Source organism: Genypterus blacodes, unplaced genomic scaffold (genome assembly GCF_046128005.1).
Source record: "Genypterus blacodes isolate CSIRO-AG114 ecotype Tasmania unplaced genomic scaffold, CSIRO-AGI_Gbla_v1 ptg000005l_1, whole genome shotgun sequence".
NCBI lineage: Eukaryota > Metazoa > Chordata > Actinopteri > Ophidiiformes > Ophidiidae > Genypterus > Genypterus blacodes.
Window position 1 is genome coordinate 1,011,739 of NW_027466819.1, and position 23,540 is coordinate 1,035,278.

A 23,540-nucleotide genomic window follows, 5' to 3' on the forward strand; every position below is an offset into this window, starting at 1 on the left:
GAGAGTTGCATCATTGAGGGACCCTGTGGAGATGGCATTGTATGGTTTCTCCTCCCTGCCCCTCTCGCCTGTTCCTCAGCCTCAGCCTCTCTCTCTCTCTCTCTGTCTCTCTCCCTCTGCCTGGCTTTGTGCGGTTCTGATATGCAGATAGGCTGACATTAAAAAGGGGTTCCCATGGAGACGAGAAGGGCCCGTTGACGTCGCCAGGGACGAGGCGAGCACCGATGCAGAGGCTCCACATGCAATACTGAAAAGCTAGCCCAGAATAAACAGGCAGCCAACATTTACATATGACTTGTTTTCCATCTAAATAAAGGTATAGCCGCCACGTCTGACATGTTTACACATTTCAGATCTTCCTCCTGGTAACTTCAGGCCACCACCAGAAGGTTCCCTGTTTGACAAGCTGCAGAAAAACCTAACTTGACAGTGCTACATTAACTTCCATCAATGTCAGCTGTGTTAGACTTGTGACATGCTGGAGTGAACATCGCCACGAAGCAAGACGGTGACGAGGAGCAGCTCTGGCTCTGGCTCTTCCTCACATCGCTCATGGAGTCTGAGGAGCCAAACATTTAGATCCCCTGTGAGGATCCATTATTGTTATTCTGTTTCTTCTGTTGTGTATATATTTAAAACACTATTGCATGAAACTATCCCTGCAGAATTTATACACTGTGTATCCCCTAATGTACTACAAGATCTCTGTGTCTCCCTGGGAGGAAAAGAGAGAAAAAAAAGAGCCTGAGACTGTAATTGCACTTTTGCACTGGTCTCCGTGAAAATGGATTTTCAAATGTGAATCTCCCTCCACCTCCACTTCACCCCCCTCCCTCCCTCTCTCCCTCCCTCCCTCCCTCCCTCCCTCCCTCCCGATCTAATTTGAACTGGAACGTCATTACAGCCGTGCTTGTTATTCCCCCTCATTATGTGGTGAAAATGAAAAACACAAAAGCACCTTTCCAGATTCCAGTCAGGAAAAACACAGCTTCTCTGGACCTAAGTATAATAAGGGCGGGGAGGCTACTGTACACACACCGGCTACAATCCCATCATGTGGGCTTCGATCTCGTAAGAAATGTCTCACATCTCAGCGTGAACATCCGTGAGCAAGCACAGGGCCGCTGACATACGACAAATCAAGAGGATGCCACTTCAGGTTATTTTATATTTGCTGTGCCGCTTTCACGAAGGGGCAAAGCTGCAGACATTTCACAGTCCAGACGTGTTTACAGCAACCGTGACTCCTGGCCTCTGAGGTTCACGGGCATATAGCTGTAACATGCAAAGGATGGTCAGGCTGGGAACGGGACAGACATGCTGAAGCAAAGCGTGCAATGGTGCAGGGGGAGGGAAGGGGGGGGCGGGATCAGGAGCCGGAGTGTTCTGGAGAAGAAGATAAAGGAGGACTCCCGATTCCAATTTTCTCAGATTAATGACTGAACATCTGACCTTCAGTATGGCGAATGCTCAACAGGCTCTCCTTTGAGTTGGAATTGGACTTACGCTGAGGGCCGCCCTGGCCTCCGCACGGCGGCGAGGTAGCTTCCGTGCAGGACATATGCTTACGCCAGAGACAAACTTGTGCGAAGTGGGCCTAATGTAAGACCATTACGCTGAGAGTGTCTGTTACTCTTTCATGATTTCATAGACTAAACAGTGCTAAGAGCAGTCAGTCAATGGGGCCTGTGTATATTGAACACTTAATGTTGTGAATAATTCATGGCGTGCGGTTAAGTTTGGAGAGGTGCTGTGGAACAAAATGACTCGAGGGCAGGTAATTGTTATCGATTCCCCCGAAGCCTCTCTCCTGTTGAGAGCGGCTTGGAGAGACGGGCACCGGGACTCTATCAAAACCACAAAATAAGCCCTGTCTCTGCTCTGGTCTGCCTGCTTGCCTGGATACCTATAAATTTAACTGCCTTGACAAAGTGCCTGAGGATAGCAGAACCTGTTCAGTCAATCAATATCTGAGCAAACTGGCACGGAGTCAGCGGGTGCCCCGGCTTCCTGGCAAGTCGAACTGGGCTACCATGATGGCTGATCATCTCGCTGTCAGCGCGCACTGCCAACTTCTTTCCTTAAGTATTCTATAGGTCAGCTCTTTGAGGGGGATCCAAGGCCGCATAAGCGAGGAGGAGATCATTTCCACATCACTGCATCTCTTTCGGACAGCGTCTTCATAATTCATTCACACTCAAGAGTATGAGCACAGCGATTGATCAAAGGCCAAATCGCCTACGCTTCATTACTTGTTTAAATTGTTGTCATGGTTAAAAGTTTACTGAGAGCAGGTATGATGCAACATTACACTACGTGCCGTTTACCAACAGGGATTTCTGCTCTAGCCTCTCGTGGAAGAGGGGATGTGTGTCTTTTATATCAGCCAACATGTGCTTATCACATCCTTCATTCCCAGGGTACAGGGAGCCCATGGCGGTAAAAACAGATGTAATCCCCTGTGAATGGCTTTGTCAGTTCTGATACCCATGTTCCTCCGCTGGGGAGCCGGGGTGTTACTGCCTAAATACCTGACAAATCCTGTTGCCACCTGAATACCAGCATAATCCATCGGCACAATGTTGGTGGGCCTTGTGTTTGTACAGGGGCCAACAGAAAGTCTTGCGTGTCAAAGCAGTCCTAGCTTAAGGTGGGTGTGGTTGACAGTGACAATAAGGGAGCGGTTGCAAAACGTGCTATGGCTACATAATCAAACAGGGATGTGATAATGACTTGAGTAAACCGAGCTGATCCACCTTGTGCGTGACAGAAACGCAAACCAAAACAAGATTCGAGGGAGCGGTGCTGGAGGGCATGCAAGCGTCGCTCAGGGATTCATGCAAGCAAGCAGCTATAAAAATAAAGACACTTTTAGTCCACAGAGGATTGAGGTATAAAGATTTTTTGTCGTCTCCATCTGAGGGGTTGGCAGGGATGAGAACCCCCCTCACCTAAAATCTGTACCAAATGGAGGGATTAAAAGTGAAAATGACCAACCTTCACGCTGATCTGCGGGTGAAGTGATTGGATGGAGGTGAGCGATGGAATGAAGAGATACAAAGTGGAGAGGAAGACAAAGACAGTGAAACAGGACAGTGATTCTGGTTGACCCAGTGGAGGTTAGTGACAGAGCAGAGACAGACAGACAGACAGACAAATGCGTACGTACAGTGCCAAGGACGGAAACTTACGTCATCACTTATCATTGTGACGATTTGATTTAGTTAAACTGGGGACAGATTCATTGTTTAGTAGTGAGTCCCAAGTCGAACAAGACAGACAACAAGAAGTCAAGTCTCAAATACCAAAGTTTGGGTTTTGACTCATAAATAAGTCATAAGTCTTTGATCCAAATTGTTGTAAAATATTTTATTTTTGGCTCAGGGAAGGTATCAAGTCTTTCTGAATCAAAAGGCTGTGATGGAGTCAATGGAGTCAAAGACAAGTCCGAGTGGAGTCCACATCCGTTATCTAACACAAGGGATGTACAGTGTGTCTGTACATGTTTGTACATGTCTCTACATCTACACACACACACACACACACATACTGTGTATCCCCTTTTCATAATATGGAGCTTGTCTTTGTCTTTGTATTCATATTGCATTTGTATTCCGCTCAGTCTTCTTTGTGCTTCTTGGCATATAAATCCAATCTCATATCCAATACCAATTCTGACGCCAAATTACGAGTTCAAGCACCTGCATCGTTTTTTTTCTCACAAGTTTCCCTCCTTGACAGACACATACATCCTGGCAAAAAGAGAACGCCTGACTGCTTTATCCTCCGTGACATACTGACACTTCACATGGATATATGAAGGAGTGTCAGCAGACAGAAGCTGACATCCATCCTCCGACGTGGGATAAGAGCTTGACAAATGAGCAGCGCCTGCACAATCAAAGGACGGTTGTGATTCTGCCCACGTTGATGGAGTCGTCCTCTTCGAGAGGAAGGGAGGGAGGGAGGGAGGGGTCACCGAAAGCGACCCACAGCAAACAAGAGCGCGCACACAAGTACACACACACACACACCTGCACACCTACAAACACCCACACCCACACACTCCTAATGGATGAGAAGTGGAAGGACATAAATAGATACACAGACAGGAAGGGAAAAACAATCCATGAGCAGACTAAACCACCCTCCCTCCCTCCCTCCCTTCCTCCTTCTCTTCTTCTCCTAAACCTCACCCTCCCCTCCCCTTACCCTTCCCCCACAGAAATATGAGGCCATCATTCTCTGGTGGCTCTAAAATGTCAAGACGAGGGTGGTGACGCTGGAGCCGGCGGTATGTTTGTGTACCTGCAGACAGGAGTCAGATCAGGTAGCATCAGTGAGTGGAAAAAAACAGCAACACATTCACTGGCACGAAACACCAACCCATAACTGGCACATCTAATGCGAGCCTGACAGAGGCGTGTGTGTGCTCGTATGGATGTGTGTGTGATGGGAAGGGTGCTGATACATAATAATACCACGGTTCTTTTCTCCTTTTGTAATCTCTCTATATGTCAGGGCCGCGCCGTTGTAACTTTATCGGCATTTCAAGGGTACAAATGACTGCATATGGATCTTCTACCCAGTATGAATTAAACTTTCACAAGGCACGGAATTTAATCTAGTGATAGATTGCTATATTTTACTCATAACTGAAAGTGGAATAATGAAACAGTTAGTCTCAGGGCAAAATTGCAATATCGTGTATGTGAAAACACATTACGATTTGTAACACGATTCTATTCTGTCTTTTTCATCGATGTATCATTGTAATCCCTTCAAGAAGCTCGGCTATACTATAACTATATTTCCTCGCTATGGAACTTTGGCCCGTTCGGCTCGCACGCAAAGCTTGTTGTGTTTAACAGGATGAGATGCGGGCTTTGCGAGCTGCCGAAAATCTCTCCTCTGGTGTCTCCAAAATGAAAAACAAAACACATAAATGGAGGTAAGGAAAGTCTTGTCAAAGTCCCTGAGGTTTTAAACCCAATCAATCACCCCGGTGATGTACAGCATAGGGTTTCGTCTCCTCATGCTACCAGCGGCGTAACAAAGACAGAGTGAATACATGGCTAGATCCTTTGTTCCCGACTCCAGACAAGCAGACCTTTAAAAGGTTACGGTTGGTTTGATTTCTATCTCTGCGCCGCTGTGGTGAGGGCTGGCGGAGAAGTTGGCGTGGAGGCCAATGGGTTGACAGCTACCTGGGTGGTGTTACAGACTAGCGCGGCCTGGGGGCCCTGCTGGCACCGAGCCACGCAACTACTGTAATTACCTCGCCGGAGAAAAAAAGAGAGAGAAAGAAAGAAAGCCCCGTCTGCACCTGTGACAGACACGTCCTGATTAATAGACAACACCTACATCCTTTACTGGCCCCGGCTCCCTTCCCCCTGTCAGGATGTGAGCGCTGAACCTTCTGGAGCCCCCTGCGTTTAATGTGGACGTCTGATGAGGCCAAGGTCTTTGAGGAGGCTTGTACATGTGGTTGCTTTGGAGCCAGCAGGGGTTTCTGTTCTCGCTGTGGTCCGGTTTAGCGTTAATAAAACATTTCTCTTGGATATTCTCTGTTATTAATAATATTGATGCTGAATCTTCATGGTTATATTGCTTCTTTTTTTCCTCCTCCTTATTTCAACCACGGTGGTTTGTAATTTTCCTGCAGGTGTAGAATTCAAACCTCTAAATAATTAGAGAGGAAACGCTCAACACTTTCAACTTGTGATTATACTGCCATTAAATCAATAAATCATTTTTACATCACACACATCACATAAACACCTTCATGCTTTTGCAGTATACTCACTCTAAGTCAAATAGTGTATACTGCCTCTGTGTGTGTATGTCCTCGATGACTAGACTTGTCTCATGCTGCGATTACGCAACATCTCATGTTTACTCAGAGAGCGGCGCATTCCTAGTATTCCTTAGTTTGAGACTAAATCACATTTTTCCGCCCTTTAATCGCAGTCAGGAGTATTGAGTGCATGTAAATGTGCCGACTGATTGACTTGTCTGATTTTGACAGGTTAAAAAAAGAAGAAGGAGTGAATGGAAACACTCCCGTCATGTAGCCTTCATGCTGCGCTATTAAATATGGCTTTAATAAAATGATGAAGTGAGAGTGGAGTGTGTCTCTCACTCAGCCCCTCCCCCTCTCCACCCATATTAAGAAGCACAGCGGCTATTCTGTTTCATGTGCATCAGACAAGGTTGTGATGTCCAGAGGGGCTGACCTAGACTGCACTCTGCCTTAAACCAGCCTCTTCCAGCACAGGCACAATGCTGCCCTTGCCCCAAATTAGTCTGCTCACGGAGAAACCAGCACGAAAACAAACCCTGAAACTCCAGACGCTCCTTTCTTTAGGAGCTCTGAGTTGTGCAGGGGAAATAATGGAGCCTTTCGACACAGTCAAAATAAAAAAAAAAGGAACGGGGGGGCTTGAATGGTTTTTAATGCCAGCGGAGGAAACAGTTTCAATGCAGCTGTTTTCACAGTGGCAGCACCTGGTCGAGCTCTCAGCCAAACAGGGGACTGAGGTTAGTTCAGCTCATTGGTATGGGAGCAGTCGCACGGAAGAGATAGATAGAAGGGTGTGAGAGAGAAGAGAGAGGGACAGAGAGAGAGAGAGAAAGAGAGACCCACACACACACACACAAAGACAGACAAATATAGAAACATGGTCATCGGAAGTTCACTTTTGAAAGGCCAGAGAGAGTCAGGTAGGTGGGCGGTGATAGATGGTTACGCAACAGCAAACACAGACACTGACGTCATTAGCAGACTAGAGAGATTGTTGTGGTCATTAGTGTATTAACAATGCATAAGTATTGAGACAGGGATGTCTGACTTTACCTCGTACGTATAGATTGGCAGGAGAGGAGTAACGGGTCCCGGCGCTGCTCATGGCAACACACTCATATTTCCCCTGGTCCGACTCCTCGCTGTTCTCGATTTGCAGGGCTCCTGTGAAGAAGATCAACACATTTAGCCCTCCTGACAGATGTGGAAGATGAGATGCAACTTGGCAAGCAACCACACTAGATGTCTGCACAGTGACTTGCTAGAGAGATCGTAGTCAACTCGTCTAACCCTATTCCAGCGTAATTAAGTGTTTTGGATACTCTGGGTGTTTTTGTCAAGAAACTGCCTACAGCACTGCAGGCGTTCAGCTGATTTGGCAACTTTAACTAAAGCAACAACAGAATATTTGCCTAAACGTCTCAAGGAATGAAACGCCAGCGACACCGTGACCGCTGATCTGGCAGGTGCACGACTTTGGGTTTAATTAATCAATGGAATACCTCGTCACATCCATCACAGCCTATTTGTCTTCTTATGAAAACAACAGACTCAACCAAAAATGCTTGTAGCGTGGAGGTTATCTGTCCTGCCCAGATGTTAGCAGTAAAAGCACAAAAGGCAGCAGCATGGATGTCGCGTTTAACAGGTAATCAAACTGCTCCTTAGAAAAATGCCTGATCCGTGCTTTATACTGTTTAACTGAAGGACGTTAAGAATGTCAGAATCTCAAGTTTAAAATTGAGATTCTGAGATTATACGTGTTGGGTTTAAATCAGAATACAACATGTTTCCATTCCGCCTCTCAGGACGAGCTGACATTTTGGTCCAAAGCAGCTGCCTGCAGGTTCCTTTCCTCCGATCTCTGCTGAGTACACACCGAGCAGTGGGGTCAATGTTGTGTTCTTTCATTACCAAGTACAGTATTTGACCATTTCTCACCCAACTCCTCTGGGGAATGCCCCCGTGCCAGATGGCTTCGATTAGTATTCACAATCGCAAGTAGCTGTAGTCGTCAAACAGACAGGCTAACATGTTGTTTCTAACAAAGCATGAAAGCCCAGGAGACTTTGGTGTGGTCATTGTGCCATTTCATGTTCCGAGCCACGGCCATCACATATTCATTACTGTTGGAATGGAAATGGCCAGATGAGGAGGTGAAGTTGTAAATGCAGATAGAAGAGAAAACTTACCTGAATCCCACATTTATAAATACACATATTTAAAAACTCCTCTCAGATGACAGTAGTGCACACACACACAGTATACAGTATGTGTGTAAGCATGTGGTAACAGTCATCACCCCTTCAAAACAGCATGGAGCCTCCATGCAGTTTGAAAATGACAGAAATATTTAGCATTCGATGATGTCAGGATACGTTTTTAGACACCATGCAGTATGAGATGAATGCAACAAACAGGTTCACCACCAACCAAAGAGGAATCGAGTGGAGATAAGAGCAAACGGAGGGAAGCAAAAAGAGGGGCGGGGCGGCGACATGAGATGACACCACCTCAGATCTCTTGACAACATGTCCCTCCGAGGTGTTTGCTCTGCTCATCTCTCTCTGATTCAGCACTGACATGCCCCTGCATACTAATGCCAGTGTCACCAATCTGTCAGTCTGTCCCTACTCCCACGGGGAGGAAAAACACTTGGAGTACTGCTAAAGGAATAAAGCAGGCATCCAGAAGGTTAGTGCCGCGGCTGGTGTTTTGACTTGTTTTGGAGACGCAAGACCGAACCCCCGATTCAACTGCACAAACTCTGGCCCGTCTACAAGGTTACGCCACTGTTTAGATGCAGAAATTACATCAGGGCCACAGGCAGCTGGGCGTGCAAAGAGTTAAAGATCTAATAGAATATGCGCCGGATTGGGAAGTCACAGACAGACGGGCACAGAGAGACAGACAGCTGGTAGTGCCCAGAAAGCCATAAATACATACATCAGCTAGTCCCAGATGTAAATGGCCCGTACTCATATAGATGTCCACTATTTACCTGACTGTTCCTGAACTCAAATCATGTTTCTCACTCAGGGGAGGAGAGGAGACGATTTCCATAAAAGGGGGGTCGAAGTTTCCACCCTAACAATCTCTAGCGGGCATCCTGCTCCCATGCCGGGGGGCGGCTGCAGCATAGGCTGTATGCAAATGCAGCCGTTTTAATTTACATCCAGGCTGCATAGTGGAGCAGGTGGATCCTCTTGTGGCAACGATGGCCTTTAGTTAAAAATGCAATTCCTCGCCCCTTTAGACAGAGGAAAGACGAGGGCTGGAAATGTTTGTTTGCGTGTGTGTCGGTGTGTTAATTCATCCATATATTCATAGGTAAAGGCCGAGGATACAGAGCAGCCCCTCCAGTGAGCTAATCTACAACATAACCTCCTGCATTGTCTCCTGCATTTCCATTCTCCTGACGTCAGGGTTGGTGATCATTTGTTTGTTAACTGGGGAGAGGCGGGGTTGGGGGACACAGCAGACAGACCACGGCTGGGTGAGCGTTAGGGAGAGACGAAGGGGGGGGGGGGGGGGGGGGGGGGGGGGGGGGGGGGGGGGGAGTGGGAGACGGTGGGTTGGCGCTAACAGTATTGATGAGACTGGTGATGCGGCATCAGGGGGGAATGCAGGGGTCTGATGTGGATGTGAGGGAATGGCTGAGACGTGAGGTTTTTTCCAACACATTTTATTCGTGGTTCTTACCTCTAACTGGCGTACCACCTAGGTGGGAGTCATTTCAATGCAAACAGGGTGGAGAGATTAGTTAGTAATCTACTTACAGCAGTGGGAGAGAAAAAAAATAACATGGATTCTGCCAGGGTACTGATAAAAAATGTAGAAGAAGAAGAAGAAGAACTACGACAGAGTAGAAGTCACATGCAATGCTAGAAAATCCAGCCAACTTAAATAACGTTACTAAGAAACATATTAAACTTTCACTCTACATGTTGGCAATTAAAACAGCAAAACAAAGCAACAACACAGAGGAAGAGAACATTTTTGTCATGCGTGCGTTACCATATATGGTGTTATGACATCATTTATCTCTAGTTTGAGGTCTTAGTTAGTAAAATGGGCAAAAGAAATGAATGAATAGTCACTCAGAGGAAATAAAAGGATGTAGTCAAAGACGTCAAAGAAAGTAATTTGAAAAGAAGTTAGTTTGAGTACAGAATGAATAGTAAGGGATGGCATGAAAAGAGTGTGTGTGTGTGTGTGTGTGTGTGTGTGGGGGTGCTACAAATCAGCACATATATTATGCAGTGACACAAAACGCTGCTGATACACGAGCGCCTTCGCTGTTTAACAGATTAATGCGATTTCGGCGACCTGCTGACACACACTTGGCCTCGATTCAGGTCACACGTCGTAACGGGAGACGCGATGTGGCAGCAGATGACAAGAGAAAGAGGTTGTCGGGCGGAGGACCTCGTGTATCAGCACATTCTGACGCACACTCGCGCTATATGCAAGAGAAAAACTAATCAAAAGTTTGTTGCGGAAGAGTTAAAACAAGTTCTGTCCTTGCTGTTAGACATCTAAAGATTGACTACACATGCTGGTATGAGAATTTACCCAATTTCTCATTCATAATACATGTGGAGTGCCCGAGTGAGGATGTAGACAAGCCAAGTGAAAGCATTCCGGTGACCCACATTCGGCATCCACCGGGCAGCTGCACTGACAGGCTTTTTGTGGAAGAGCTCTCATCTTTAATCTTGGGGCCCCAGACTCGGAGCCGGTCTGACACACTCTAAATGAGGTAGATTTAGCAGAGAGTGACAAGACTCAACCTGGTCAAAAGCCGCTAATCTTTCCACCTCTTGCCTCTCCTCCCCCCCTGTCTGATCCGGGTCAGGTCAGCACTGTTTATTTATCAAGTGGCCCGGCGTTGTGAACAGAGAACACATTATTGATTTTTTGATATTTTTTTGTTTCTTTTGCAGGGACTGATCTTGGGTAAAGCTACATTAAGATGGGACTCATTCACAGGGCACGGATGCAGGTTTAGGAGGGGATTAAGGATCGATTGATACAATCCAGAGGCACTTCACTCACTGCAGAATAAACCTCCTATGTAACGTAAACAACAACAACAAACGCCACTGTTGTTCTTGGTTTGTTTTACAGCAGATTAGAGCCTAAATCTAACAGGACTGCTTCCACAAACCTTTTATGAAATGAAATCTCATAACTGTCAAACGTATAACTGTGTATACGTTTGTCACATTAGTACTTCATGAAATGGAATGACATCGTGTGAAATCGTACCTGAGCGAAACTGTTTGATGCGTCCGTTGCTGCTGCTGACGTCCACAGGAAGCATGTCCTTGAACCATGTGATCTCGGGTTCCGGGTTTCCGCCGGCGGCGCACACCAGGGTGGCAGTTCGGCCTCTTTCAACCACCTTGAGCTGGGGACCCATATCGATGGTGGGGAAGCCGTGGGGGATCTGGTTCTCTGAAAATTCACAAGGGCAAATTGTTTTAGATAAACAATACAACGACACAAAGAGGGATGTGCATGTTTACAAAATGACAGAACAGGCGGCCAACTGCTCTGCAGAGCCGCAAAGGACAGAAGGAAGAAAGACAGCAAACACATGTTCCACGCTTTGGGTCAAACGGTAAAAATGAATATTAAAAGAAATAAGATTAAGGACAGCAGAGATTAATTTAAAATAATCAAACTGCTGCTGATTTGGTGTTTTGGTTTGGATTATCATAGCAGGATTATAAACCGGGACAAGGCTCACTCAGGCAATAATCAGACACCTAAAGCTTAATTTCAAATATACATGCATGTTACCAGTTACAGATGAATATCCACAAACCAATTACAATTTCAATTCAAATTTTTCGAGACCATGCCCATTTATATAGAATCCCTCTGAAGACGCACAGGAAGCTTTTATTCATGTAGATCCAAACCCTGCTAATCCTAACAGCCAGGTCCGACAGAGAATTGAAACGTGTATGTGAATCGTAATGAATCTGTAAAGCTCCTGTTGTCTCTGGAATAAGGGCACGAGGCTTCGTTTGTCACGAAAACTGCCACACTTTCGTTTTAAACTTTCATTTTCAAGTTTTTCCATTTGAACAACATGAGGTATACTATTGAAGCTGGGGAGGACATCAGGGTTTCTATGTCTGTCTGAGTTATAAATGCCTTTTTGGGGCACTAGAAACAAAATCATAACAGCAGACGAAACATGGGTCTTTGGGCTTTGTTCCGATCCCCAGCAGGGCATTTGTTCCTCCTTTCACCTTTGTGTCTGGACTGGAGCCCAGAACGTCTCATGTTCAGATGTACTTGACAGATCTCTGCCTCTTATCTTTGCGGCGAGGCCACAGTCTCTTCAGCTGCACAAAACCACTAACTTCCTGTCGAACACTATAGGATTCATTTTCAGACATCCCAGGCGAATCAGGACACCTTAACAAAAACAGACAACACCAGCACAATGGGATAATACAGCGGAGTTTGTCGTAGTAATAATAATGGTAACGGTAACTGCTTCTCCTCTGTGGTCTCGTCTGGAGCCTTCAGAGAGACGCACGGGAAAGGGAGAGCGACAGAAGTGATTGAGAAAATGACGACAGGACAGACAAAAGTTAAATCATGCAGAAAAAGAAGGAAGGAAGGTAGACAGGCGGGTGGTGGCGAGGGAAACCTTAACAATCCTTTCATATGATGCCATCCTCGCTGCATCGCAGTGAATGGGTACTGTCTCTTTAAGACACAGGGGACGCTGGCCAAGCACTCGGAATTTTGTTACTTATTGCCTTCTATGTGTCACAGGAGCAAAGGACTAATGAAAATGACATGTTCAGGGTACTTTGTAACTTTGATGATGTTAAACACATGTTCTCCTTGTGTGCCACAGGATAACTTTGCAAAATCTGTGCAAGCTTATCCCCGACCACAGACTCATGATATACTGCAGTCATAAGGTTCGGTGATGAATAATACTGAATTATTGTCCATTCTTATGCCAAAGTCAGTAAAATGTCAAACTCGCTGCAGATCTGGTTGATTTAACGCTGGAAACCAAACTCAACCAAGAGTTCAAAGTCGATTCTATTATGCTGAGGTGGAGTGACACGAAATTTCCAAATATCAGATCAATTTCCCTTCCTCCCAAACGCGCCTGCAGCAGTGTTGGAGTTCCTGTGGCTCTTTTTGAAACTGCCTTAGTGCCTTTCTTTTTTATTAATGCTACAGTGTTTAAAGGATCTACACCCTGAACTGGAGAAATATTGTAAAATCAGCACAGGATATTCTCTACCAAACCCTTTTGTATTGCTGCCTATAGAATATTTATGATTAAAACTATTGGCAAATGTTCCTGGGCTGTGAAAAATGCATAGCGCCGGTGTAACAGGGTGAAAGACCCCAAAGGAGTTATTACACGAGTCAGCGGCTGCCTCATATCAGGAAGTACAAACAGGAAATAATAATTTAAAAGGCAAACAGCTGCTGCTAAGCTTATAGGTGAATCTGTCCCATTCTTCTGCTTAATGTTTGCATTGCAGGGGAGCTGTTGGAACAAGCAGCAAACACGGAACTACAACCGTTTTACTCACAGCTCTGTCTGATTAGTGGAAACAGACTCCGTAGCGCCTTTGGATTGAGTTGGTGTGTCAATTTGAACATGGTCAGAGTGTTAAATGAAAGACGCTCCTGGCAACATGCAGAACATAATTTCTGTGCATATTGAAGTGTCTTGGATATGAGAGTTTGTGCAGTTGGAAGAGGGGGGGATAGCCATGCGGGCTTTCTCCTGGGAGAGAGTAGCCGGGCAGGATAAACAAAAGCAGTTCTATTTCTTGAGCAGATAAAACAGGTTTTTATTGCCGCAGAAATGAATCCCAGGCCGATTTTAAAACTACGCTCAAAGAAAAGGCAAGAAACCCTCCACCTCCTCCTCCTACTGCCTGGGTAAAGTTGAAGGAAAGGACAATATATGTGTTCGGTCTAAGTATTTGTGTAGGAAATAAAATGTTTGAGTTCGCCCCACATTTTACCCTTTACGAGAGAGAGAGACGGAGGCCTGATGGAGGCCTGATGTCCTCAGGTCTGGACTTTGTATTTCCACAGTTGTAGTAATGTCTTTGACACAAACTCTGGTAGGAACCCATTGGGAGCTTCAGGGCGCATAATCTCTGGCATATATGTATTTATGTATACTACTCGTAAAATGTCACACTTTAACTGAGGTTTTATTGAGGAATGTTATAAAGATAGTTTTGTTGATTGACCTTGCCGGAGAGCGTTTTGTAAATACAGAAAAGATGTTTTGTTTAAGAGTTCATGGTTTGGAATCTTTTGTAACAGTAACTCTCTATAGCATCTTCTGTCCTTGGCGCCGCACAAATACACACTGAAGGAAGAAACTGCCAAGGTTGGGAGTAAGACTTGCTCCAGGTCTGTCTGTCTGTCTGCTCCTGCATCTCCTTTGCTTGGCCTTGTCTGCCATCTTATCATCTTGCAAAGACAAAGACGAGCCTTTGTTCCGGCGTCTTTCATTTGCAGGGAGAAGAAAGAAAAGGGGGGGTCGGGGAAATTTGGAGAGGCTCCAATGAAACGGCGGTTCAGGTTGATGTTTTGTCAAGATAGAGGTTGTTTTTAATAAAAAGGTCCTCTTGTGTTGAAGTGTTATTCATAACAAAAAGAAGCTCTGCTGCAGGGGTTTATCGAGGAGCATTCAAATACAAGGCAGCAATAATCCTGCGACACGTAGGCGCTTAATTACCGAGATGAACCTTGTTGCCGCAAGAAGGAAACACCGCGGAAAATAACAGTGTCGTGTGTCGCTCCGTCTAAGGCAGTGTAAGTGGGTGGACAGCTCATCATGGGCTTTATGAATGGTTTGTTGTTCCACAGGTAAAGGGAACAACCTTGCAAACCCACAAGCAACATTCCTGGTGTCTCCTGCTGTTCCACTAGTGAATGTGCAACCACCTTGCTGGTGTCAGACAAAAACAGAACATGTGGTGAGGGAGTTTGGCAGCTGAAGTCATTCGGCTGGCCAAGTCTCTTGCACGAAGGAGGAATGTGCTCTACTTCTCAATAGCTATATATAGATATTGTAGCTTTCCAACTTATTTTGCATATATGTAGAACAAACAGCATGAACTTATGAATACTGCAGAAGCCATTATGCTGCTCCTGAGCTCCTACGGGGTGTTAGATCGCTTCCAATGACAACGCTGACGAGTCCTTGCCGCCTTAAACCAATGAAATTTAATGGAATGTTTATTGGGGAAAATGCCTCTGTAATACAGCTGTTGCACAAAAAAAACAAAACAGAATTGCAGATTTGCAAATGAAAAGGCCGGAGGCAGTGCCAGAGAAACGTCAGACGTAAAACGAGGTACAACTGGTTCCTCCGTGTTGTGAAAAATGAATAGGACCATTGTTTTCTCCACAGCCATTTCTCACGCACACGGAATCATACTGCAATATGAGCCGATTAGCAGATGAACTTGTTTACAGGGGTTTTAGTTGTATGGTGGCAAAGCAAGGGCAGAAGGGGAGGGCTTAATGTGGTTTTGTGGTTGTTCTACTCAATTAGGATAGCAGCGGGGGGGGGGTCGGGGTGGGGGGGCTTCGACTGCGCGCAAAACGCGCAGGGGAAACACGGCAGATATCATTTGTAAAAGAGAACAGGCAAGAGCGAGTCGGGCAATTAGCAGCACCAAGAAAACACGATACAGTAGGCGTTAAGTTATTGCCTGGAAGAGCGATGCCGCCGCTGAAAGTCAGGTGAGGCGAGATTTAGATGAGAGGGAGGCAAAAAGTAAAGGGAGGAGCAGGGGAGGGGTGCATGCCAACCTCCTGCCAGCTCCAATTACCAGTGTGAGTGGAGCGTGGCAGCTAGGGCGATGGGTCTAATCAGAGCCCTGCTGAAAGAGACCCGTCCCTGTCCTCCTGTCCCACTGGGAGACTGCTGGAGCTCAATCCCACACTAACGTCAGGCCGGTGCTTTTCCTTAACCTAAACACACTTGTCTCAAAGGGAGCAAATCACCGAGACTCCCCTGTACTCGGTAACAGTAGGAGGGGAATGGGGGGAGCTGACATCGTGGCATAAGGTGCAGCACTTCTGCATGAAAACTTGGCTGCCTCATTTCCATTCAAGCGTGCCGCTCTATCTGCTTTCTATACTCTCCTGAGCAGCGAGTGCTGAATGACATGTGGGCTATGAATGTTTAAGCAAAGGTTACACCCGAGAGAGGCCGCTTTGGAGAGACACGAGGAATGTTCGCGAGAAAACAATGCAACACCTTGCGCACGTTGCACGCCAGAAGCCAACAGTATCTTGCTTCGTTACGTATAAATTCTTAATCTAACTTAACATCGACGTGTACCATCAAAAATTAAGACCAAAGAGTGAGACTTTCTACGAGTTCCTTTGCTTCCTGCCGTGGAGATGATCTCATTTCAGGCAAGAAATAAAAGGCCTTATGATCTCCACGTGCGGCTGTTGCCAAGTGATGGATGACAACAATTAAAGGTGATGTCTCCTTTGATAGTGCGTAGCAAAGGACCACAGTGGCAGCAACGCAGCCACTTGCCTCATGAAATATTACTGCACTAAAATCTACCCTTTTACCCATACATCAGCGCACCGTCTTTATAGGTAAAAAAAAAAAAAAAAAAAAAAAGATTGGGAAAAAAAATGCTTTATGTGCTGAAACATAATAGTCGGCCATGTTGGCGGTCTTAAGTGATGACTAAATGTTTGGAGGGCATTTTCAGACCTGTAGCTTTTATATATGCTGGATATTTATTGAATTTTTTAAACTTGCAAAGCCAAACAGCCCGTCTACAAAGAATAACAGTGACGGTTCAGCATTATAAAATATTTACAAGGTCAATCGCATAGTAAATAGTAGGAAAACATGAATCTACATTTTAATACAGCCAGTCAGTTGTCAGTCTTTAGAAAGTCCAATACAGGAATCCAAATACAGTGGAATATGATTCTTAAATACCCAAGAGAGGCGTGGAAAAATGTCCTTTCACTGTTTATACAGTTTATTGCATGGCAGGAGTGGCTGGGTCAAAGTGCCAAACGCACAAAGGGGGCGATACATCACGAAACATTCTATTCAGCTTTATTCTGGAATAATACAGCCGGTGCGCTGTTCTAAACTGAATAAGGTTAAGTCGATTACCCACTGACGAGTCATGTATGCTTTTTAGGCATCCTTCCCACACCTCTTCTTCAATTTCTCCAACTCCTCTGCCCACATCTCCTTAAGTGCTGCTGCATTAGGTGTAACTTGCAAATACTAAATCTAGTCGGAAAAATGAAACTCCCTGACATCTCTGAGGATTCAACTTTTCTTATTTCTTCCAGAGACTTGTGTGCTCTTACGTGAAGTTAGGTGAATGTTTTCTAATGAAATGTCTTGTAGAAACCTGAAAATATTGGATGCTGGAATGTCTTAAACTTCTTGCAGCGGAACAAAACAGGCAAAGTTCCCATATAAATACAGAACTTTGACGAAGTGAAATGCCATTCTGGTGCCAGCTAGAAAAAAAACCTATCCTGCAAACTCGTAAAGAAGAGAGTGACTAAAACATATGGGCCCATATACTGTGCATACATACAGATATGAGAGCACATTTGCAGCCAGATTTTAAAGTTATTGATGTTTACAAAACTGTGACTGCGGTTAGCTTTCTTCACTCTTATTGTTTTTAAGCTACATGTTTCCTTGGTGCAGTTTGTTTTCACCCATAAAAATGACATATGACATATTTCTATATTTTAATTGATATCTTATAATGGCCTACATTGTGTAGGTGTCAAAACCGTGACAGGAGATTCCATTTAGTTGAGTACGTTAAGCATGAAAAGCAAAAGCTTTGCAGCTAAGACAGGTTTTGATGTATTGCCCGTTATTGCCTTCTCTTCATTTACCTTTCAGCTCAGTCAACCTGTGAGTGAAACAAAACATAGTGCTGAGGTGTTGTCTGTGTCTCAACTGGTCTTGAGTCAATCTGGCACTGAAAAGCAGACGAGCTGTCTACAGAAACAAAGTGCATGGCCCAGGGCTGTTTCGAGCCAAAAACATCGTTGAGACAGACATTTGCATCTGCCTGAGACATGGGAGTGTGTCAAAGATGTCAGCAGCCCCAGAAAGTGCAAACACAAAACCAAACCTAACGCTAAAAAACAAAAAAAACAAAGTTACACGTGTAGCTGCATTGCGACGGTTGGAAAAGGTTCGACTAATAGGGATTTATGGGGGACGAGTTGTACCACCGTACTTGAATGTAGAGTGAGTACGGTGTTATTTACATGAGCTTCTTTCTGGAATCCTGGGACAAACAAGCAGCAAATCACAGGCGGATGAGAAAGGCAGACACTTGCAAATAGACCCACTGGTATTTAATGTAACTGCCTTGGTGTTTTCTTCCACTTTGAAGGGAAAGATGCTTTCTCACATGTTTTGCCTTGAAGGGCATGTGAGCAGGACCCTCCTGTACTTCAGAGAAACTCTAGCTGGCAGAGCTCCCACCGCCGAGGTCTCCACAGCGGGGATGACACGGCACACCCCCGACATCAAAGACGCGGCAAGGAGGCCATTGATGTAATACTGTTGTAATGACATGAAAATGGTGGGAACCTCATGGGCAAAAGGCCGGGGAGTGTGAAAGGCAAAGAAAACAAAGATGCACAAAAACCAAAGAAACTCTTGTCCCACATAGGCCTCAGGTCGGTGCGGATAAAGACGTGGCTGCCGATTGTGCGACACCATTTCAAGCGTTTTATTAGAAAGATAAGCCCATTTACAAAAGCTATGAAAAGGCGACGTGAAAATGAATGCAAATGTGGAAAGGGGCTGAAGCACATCTTAAAATCTTGTAAAGCCTGTTGTCTCAGACACGCTATCTCCTGATCCAGGTGGAACGGCAGTTGCTATGGAGATCATAGTGAAATAAACAAACAGTACTTGAACCCTTATATACACACAGACACTTACACACACACACACACACACACACACACACCTGCATGCAACCGGCTAGAGCAAAAACACACACGGAGCCATAACCCTGGCACATTTCATGTAATACTCTGGGTGATGCATGCTCGTGGCTGCATCATTCTCCCGTAATTCTGCTGTTTATCAAAGCATACTTGGTGGAAAAAGACTGTAATGCATGCCATGACCTTTGAAATAATACACTTTTTTGTCTAGCTGAGCAGAACATTTGGACTTACTTCCCCGCCTACAGGCAGATAATCAATAACAGTCATTTAATTCCCCCCCCAAACTGCTTCCTTCCTTCTCTCCCTTTTTTAACACCTCCCTCCTTTCCATTTTCATATTTATCTCTACCTTTCCCTCTCTCTCCCTCTCCTCTCGGATATCATACTTCCATTGTCGTCAGTATGATCTACAGCCCTGCCAGTTGCCTGCGTCTGTTATTTATGCCGCGGCACACCGGTTAGTACATAACCGTGGCCTCCGACCCATTACTGCAACCCAGGGGTGGTCTTCTGAATTCACATGGTTATGCTGACCGAGTCACCTTGTGGGACAAGTGCTGCAGTGCAGAATCACATCCTCCATTAACCGGTGAGCAAGCTGCACAGCTGTAGGCTTTCATTTGGACATGACCGCTCTACTTCCTGCCTTGTGGTCCTACTAACAGGAGTTTGATTGAAGACCCTTGAGATTGACACATTTTAATGCGGTAGAAGTCGCTCTAAGATGGAAAAACCTCCGGGGCTGGAGGTAAATTTCTGTGGTAATGCAAAGTGCCTATTAAGACGAGGCCATTCAGGCAGGTATCTGGGAAGAAGGAAAAGGACACGGCCAACAATCAGGAAGCGTGACGGTTAATGAAATCGGTCTACAAAAGGATGCAGAGCGGTGGTTGGCAAATAAATGAATTAATTGATCCTCTCCACAACTCAAATTAATCATCGGCAGGCCTTTATTGTGACACATTTAGTGTAATTACGGCAGATAGGGACGGCTTTTATGAGTCCTCAGAAAGGCAGTGGATGTAGTGGAATGTGGCAGGCCCGGTTAATTAAATCCTCACTGACTGGGCTCCTGTGACAGCCTTTACTTATTCTCTCAGTCAGAGATAATGAATAATACACAGAGTCCCTGACTCAATGTCGACAGCTTCAACTTTGATTATGTAGGAGTTTGCGGGGGGAGACGGGTTCAGAAAAGCACACTGCGGCGTGACATGTTAACTGCCACGCTTTGAATCAGGGCAAGAAGCAATCATTTAATCAGGTCAACACCGGACAACACCGCCGAGACTGTGGTGGGAAACTCCACTTCATCGAGCACCTGAGCAAGGAATTTAACCCGCAAATGATGGCCAGCAGCAGATTCTGTCTAAGCGGAACATGAATACAGCTCAGTGTCACATCTACAGGTCGTGTTAAAAACAAATCCAACCCTGTAACTAAGCTACATACACACTGATCCATAATGAGAAGAGAGCGGCCGTTTGCGATTTACCTCCGTTTGTTATTTTAAGGTTTCTAAGTGCTACGTACGGGATGTCAAACACTAAACTGTCACCGCACATTTCGGCGGTTTCCTGTAGTTGGTTCTATCGCCGTTTCAGTCCTAACCTCACCGCAGTTTCCTCCTTCGCATGTAACGCACCCTAAATCAACAGGACTCTTGCTAGCTTTAAGACGACAGATCCGCTACAACCTTTAGAGAAAACTCTTAGCATCTTAGAGAATCTAGGACTAGGCCTTGTACCCCATGAGACAAAATGCCAAGCTTAAGGCCAAGCTGCAGGGCTGATGGTAAGTCAAGCCATCTTCTCCTGCCTTCCATGGCCCGGTGGGTAAGCCGACAGGGCTTGGTGTGTAAATGTGTGCGGAAATGGGGTCAGGGTGAGAGGAGTCCCATTAGCCAGCTCATTGAATGTAGGTATTAGAACCCCCTTGACATGCTGCAGGCCTATCCATCCATTGCAGTCAGGGCCAGGGGAGCTGTTGACTCATTGGCCCACAGAGGCACAAGGTGGATCTTGCTCTTCACCTGCAGTGCTACAGACCCAGGGCATCATTATTAACAAACTGCAAGAAAAGCAACATGCTGGTTGACATTGTTTTTTTTGATATTGGATGCCCTGGTGTGTGTGTTATTTTTATCATTACGCAGTCGGTGACAAGAGCAATAGAATCCCCTGTGCAGCCTACTGTCATAGGGCTACATAGTGCTAACAATGCACGTGCAACTCAAAGTCTCCACAGAAACTAGTTGTGATTTGTTGGTACAAGTCAATTATTTTACTCCTATATTAAGTTTTATATTACAGTTATAATATATCCCACAATCATTTCAAAACCGTCATAGCATTTCTGGTTTTGCGTGTTTATGAATGATCGTTCTCATCACTGTCCAGCTCCAGGATCAGGAGGACAACAACAACACAATCAAACTCCAGATGTTTGGTTTTGGACGAGACAACTCCCAATACAGAAGTGTAGTACTAATGCGTCAATTCCAAATGCACACATAGAGTAGTTGCCGTAAGTAACCCTCAACAAACACCCCTGAAGCAGACATTTAATCTGGACACATCAATTCGCAGATATCCATGTCTGTTCATTGACAGCGCACAAATATGAAATGATGTTCATGGCTTGTCACATCTCCAATATCCTCTGAAGGCCAGAGACAACAGCCAGATGAAGTGTTCAATATGTCCTGCCAATCAACAGCAGCGATGCTACACAACAGAGCTACAGTCCACGATCCCTGAACGACCGCACGGCAGCCAGAAGCAACAAGAGTCTGTGATTATTTGAAGGATGTCACGGTGGGATTGACACGTTGGCAGGAACACCTATACACTCCTTGTACAACAGCTGCGTACTGCATTGCCTGATGTTGGACTCAATGATTTGCACTATACCGAAATTAGATTGTCGGTTTGAATCCATCGGTCAACCACGGGCTATCCCGTTTTGCATATCCTCCTCCCTGCGTTTGTAAAGGTGTCCACCCACAGATTAGGTGTTTTGGAAATCCTCTAACCGCCAATGGGTGTGACTGTGAGCATGAATCAGTCTTTGTGTCAGACTGATGAACTGTCCAGGGTCTCAACGTCTAGCTAAGTGCATTCTGGGATACGCTCCAGGCTCCTGGGACTCGGTAAAGAAAAAGAAGAGACACATCTAGAGAATTTCCTGTTAGCGGATTAGTAGATGACACTTACAGTAAGTCAATACAGTTCGTTACGGAATAATGCATACTTTCCTCCGCATCAATATCATATATACACTAATACATCCTGTTAGGGTAAAGTAATAGAGAAATAATTAGTCTGGGCTTTATCCTAATGGGGAAATATATATGTTAATCTAATTTATGCTCCTGTTTTATACGCTGGAAATGAAACAATGTGTTCACTGGCAGACAGCCTAACTATCTGACACATAGTAACACAGAGCAAAGTGCTGCTCCACATAAAGTAAGATGAATATTGGTCTTTCCTAAACCTGTCTGGGATGTTAAGAGTGTCTGGAGTTATGGTTGTTGGAGTCATTAGGAGAGGCTCCAGATGTGTTTTTAATGACAAATTACATTGGGTCAATAATTCAAATAGCGTGTTGTAGGCAGCCAACAGCCGACAGCAGAGTATGAAAGGACCCCACTAATTCTAAAACAGCCATAAACTCCATCTTAATTCCAAACTATCATATAATAAAACGGATGACACGGTCTCTCTTGGGTTTCTTCGTCTCTATCAGGCATTCTCGCTTATTGACCTTCGTCTCTATCGCCCCCAGGCCACAGACACGATCCGCGCTGATGGCTCCGGCATACCAGACATTGCGGTCTTCGCACACGCTGCTTGCCAACAACTGATAGACAAGTGTAGATGATAAAAATCTGCTCCGAACAAAGGCTGACTCTACATGGATGCCTGTAATATGAAAACAAATGTCACAGCACAGACAAACCTAAGTACACCTCCCAAAATACCTGAGTGCATAAAGGGCCTGGGGCAGCATCAGCCTTGTTCCATCTATACTTTACTGCTGAGAACAATTTTCGACAGTGTCAGTGTGTCATACTGTATTTCATCATGTTGGCTCTATCTTCTGTGAGAGTAAATGAGTGAAATAAAGGCACTATAGCCGGGCAAACCTTCCTGTCCTTCGTGTAAGATGCCCACGTCCTTGGAAGTAAGATGCGGACTGGGTGGCCAGGACTGTGATTCCACACTGCCATACTGTGTGAGTCCTTGGGAGACGCATGCATAGACAGATGCAGTTTGTATCTGTCAGCCTGGATATGATCTACGACGCTAGGCCTCCAGCCAGCAGATGGTGGGAGAAATTAAATCTGTGACACACACCGTCACTGTGGAGCTGAGGAATACAGTAGGGGGCTACACCTGTGGACTGTTGTTTGTGCTACTCTGTGTGTGTGTGTGTGTGTGTGTGTCCTTACGTGTTTACGTGCGTATGTGTGCGTCTGTGCTTCCTGCGGCGTGTTTGTGAGTCATAGCAGCCCTACCTCCAATTCACTCCAGACCTGTTCCGCCTGTTCTCCCATATTGCATCATTTCAATAACATACTCCAAGGTAAACAGAGTGAAGTGACTGGGTGATAAGTAAGGAAGCAGCTATTACTCGCATTGAGGCGCGGCCATTATGGAACCGCGGTTACACCGGGCGTTATTTTGGTCATTGTGGACGATTTGGAAAACGCAGAGGGAAG

At 45.4% G+C, this 23,540-nt stretch overlaps 1 protein-coding gene across 6 annotated transcripts in view; it reads right to left on the minus strand.

Moving 5' to 3' along the window:
* Positions 1–23,540, minus strand: part of LOC142997443 (receptor-type tyrosine-protein phosphatase F) — a 140,298-nt gene that overhangs the window by 48,918 nt on the left and 67,840 nt on the right. For all 6 annotated transcript variants that reach the window (XM_076148275.1, XM_076148274.1, XM_076148273.1 and 3 more), the window contains 2 exons: positions 11,075–11,263; positions 6,857–6,967 (listed from right to left, as the gene is read on the minus strand). In XM_076148275.1, the coding sequence (XP_076004390.1) occupies positions 6,857–6,967; positions 11,075–11,263 (300 nt within the window). The remainder of the gene's footprint in view (positions 1–6,856; positions 6,968–11,074; positions 11,264–23,540) is intronic.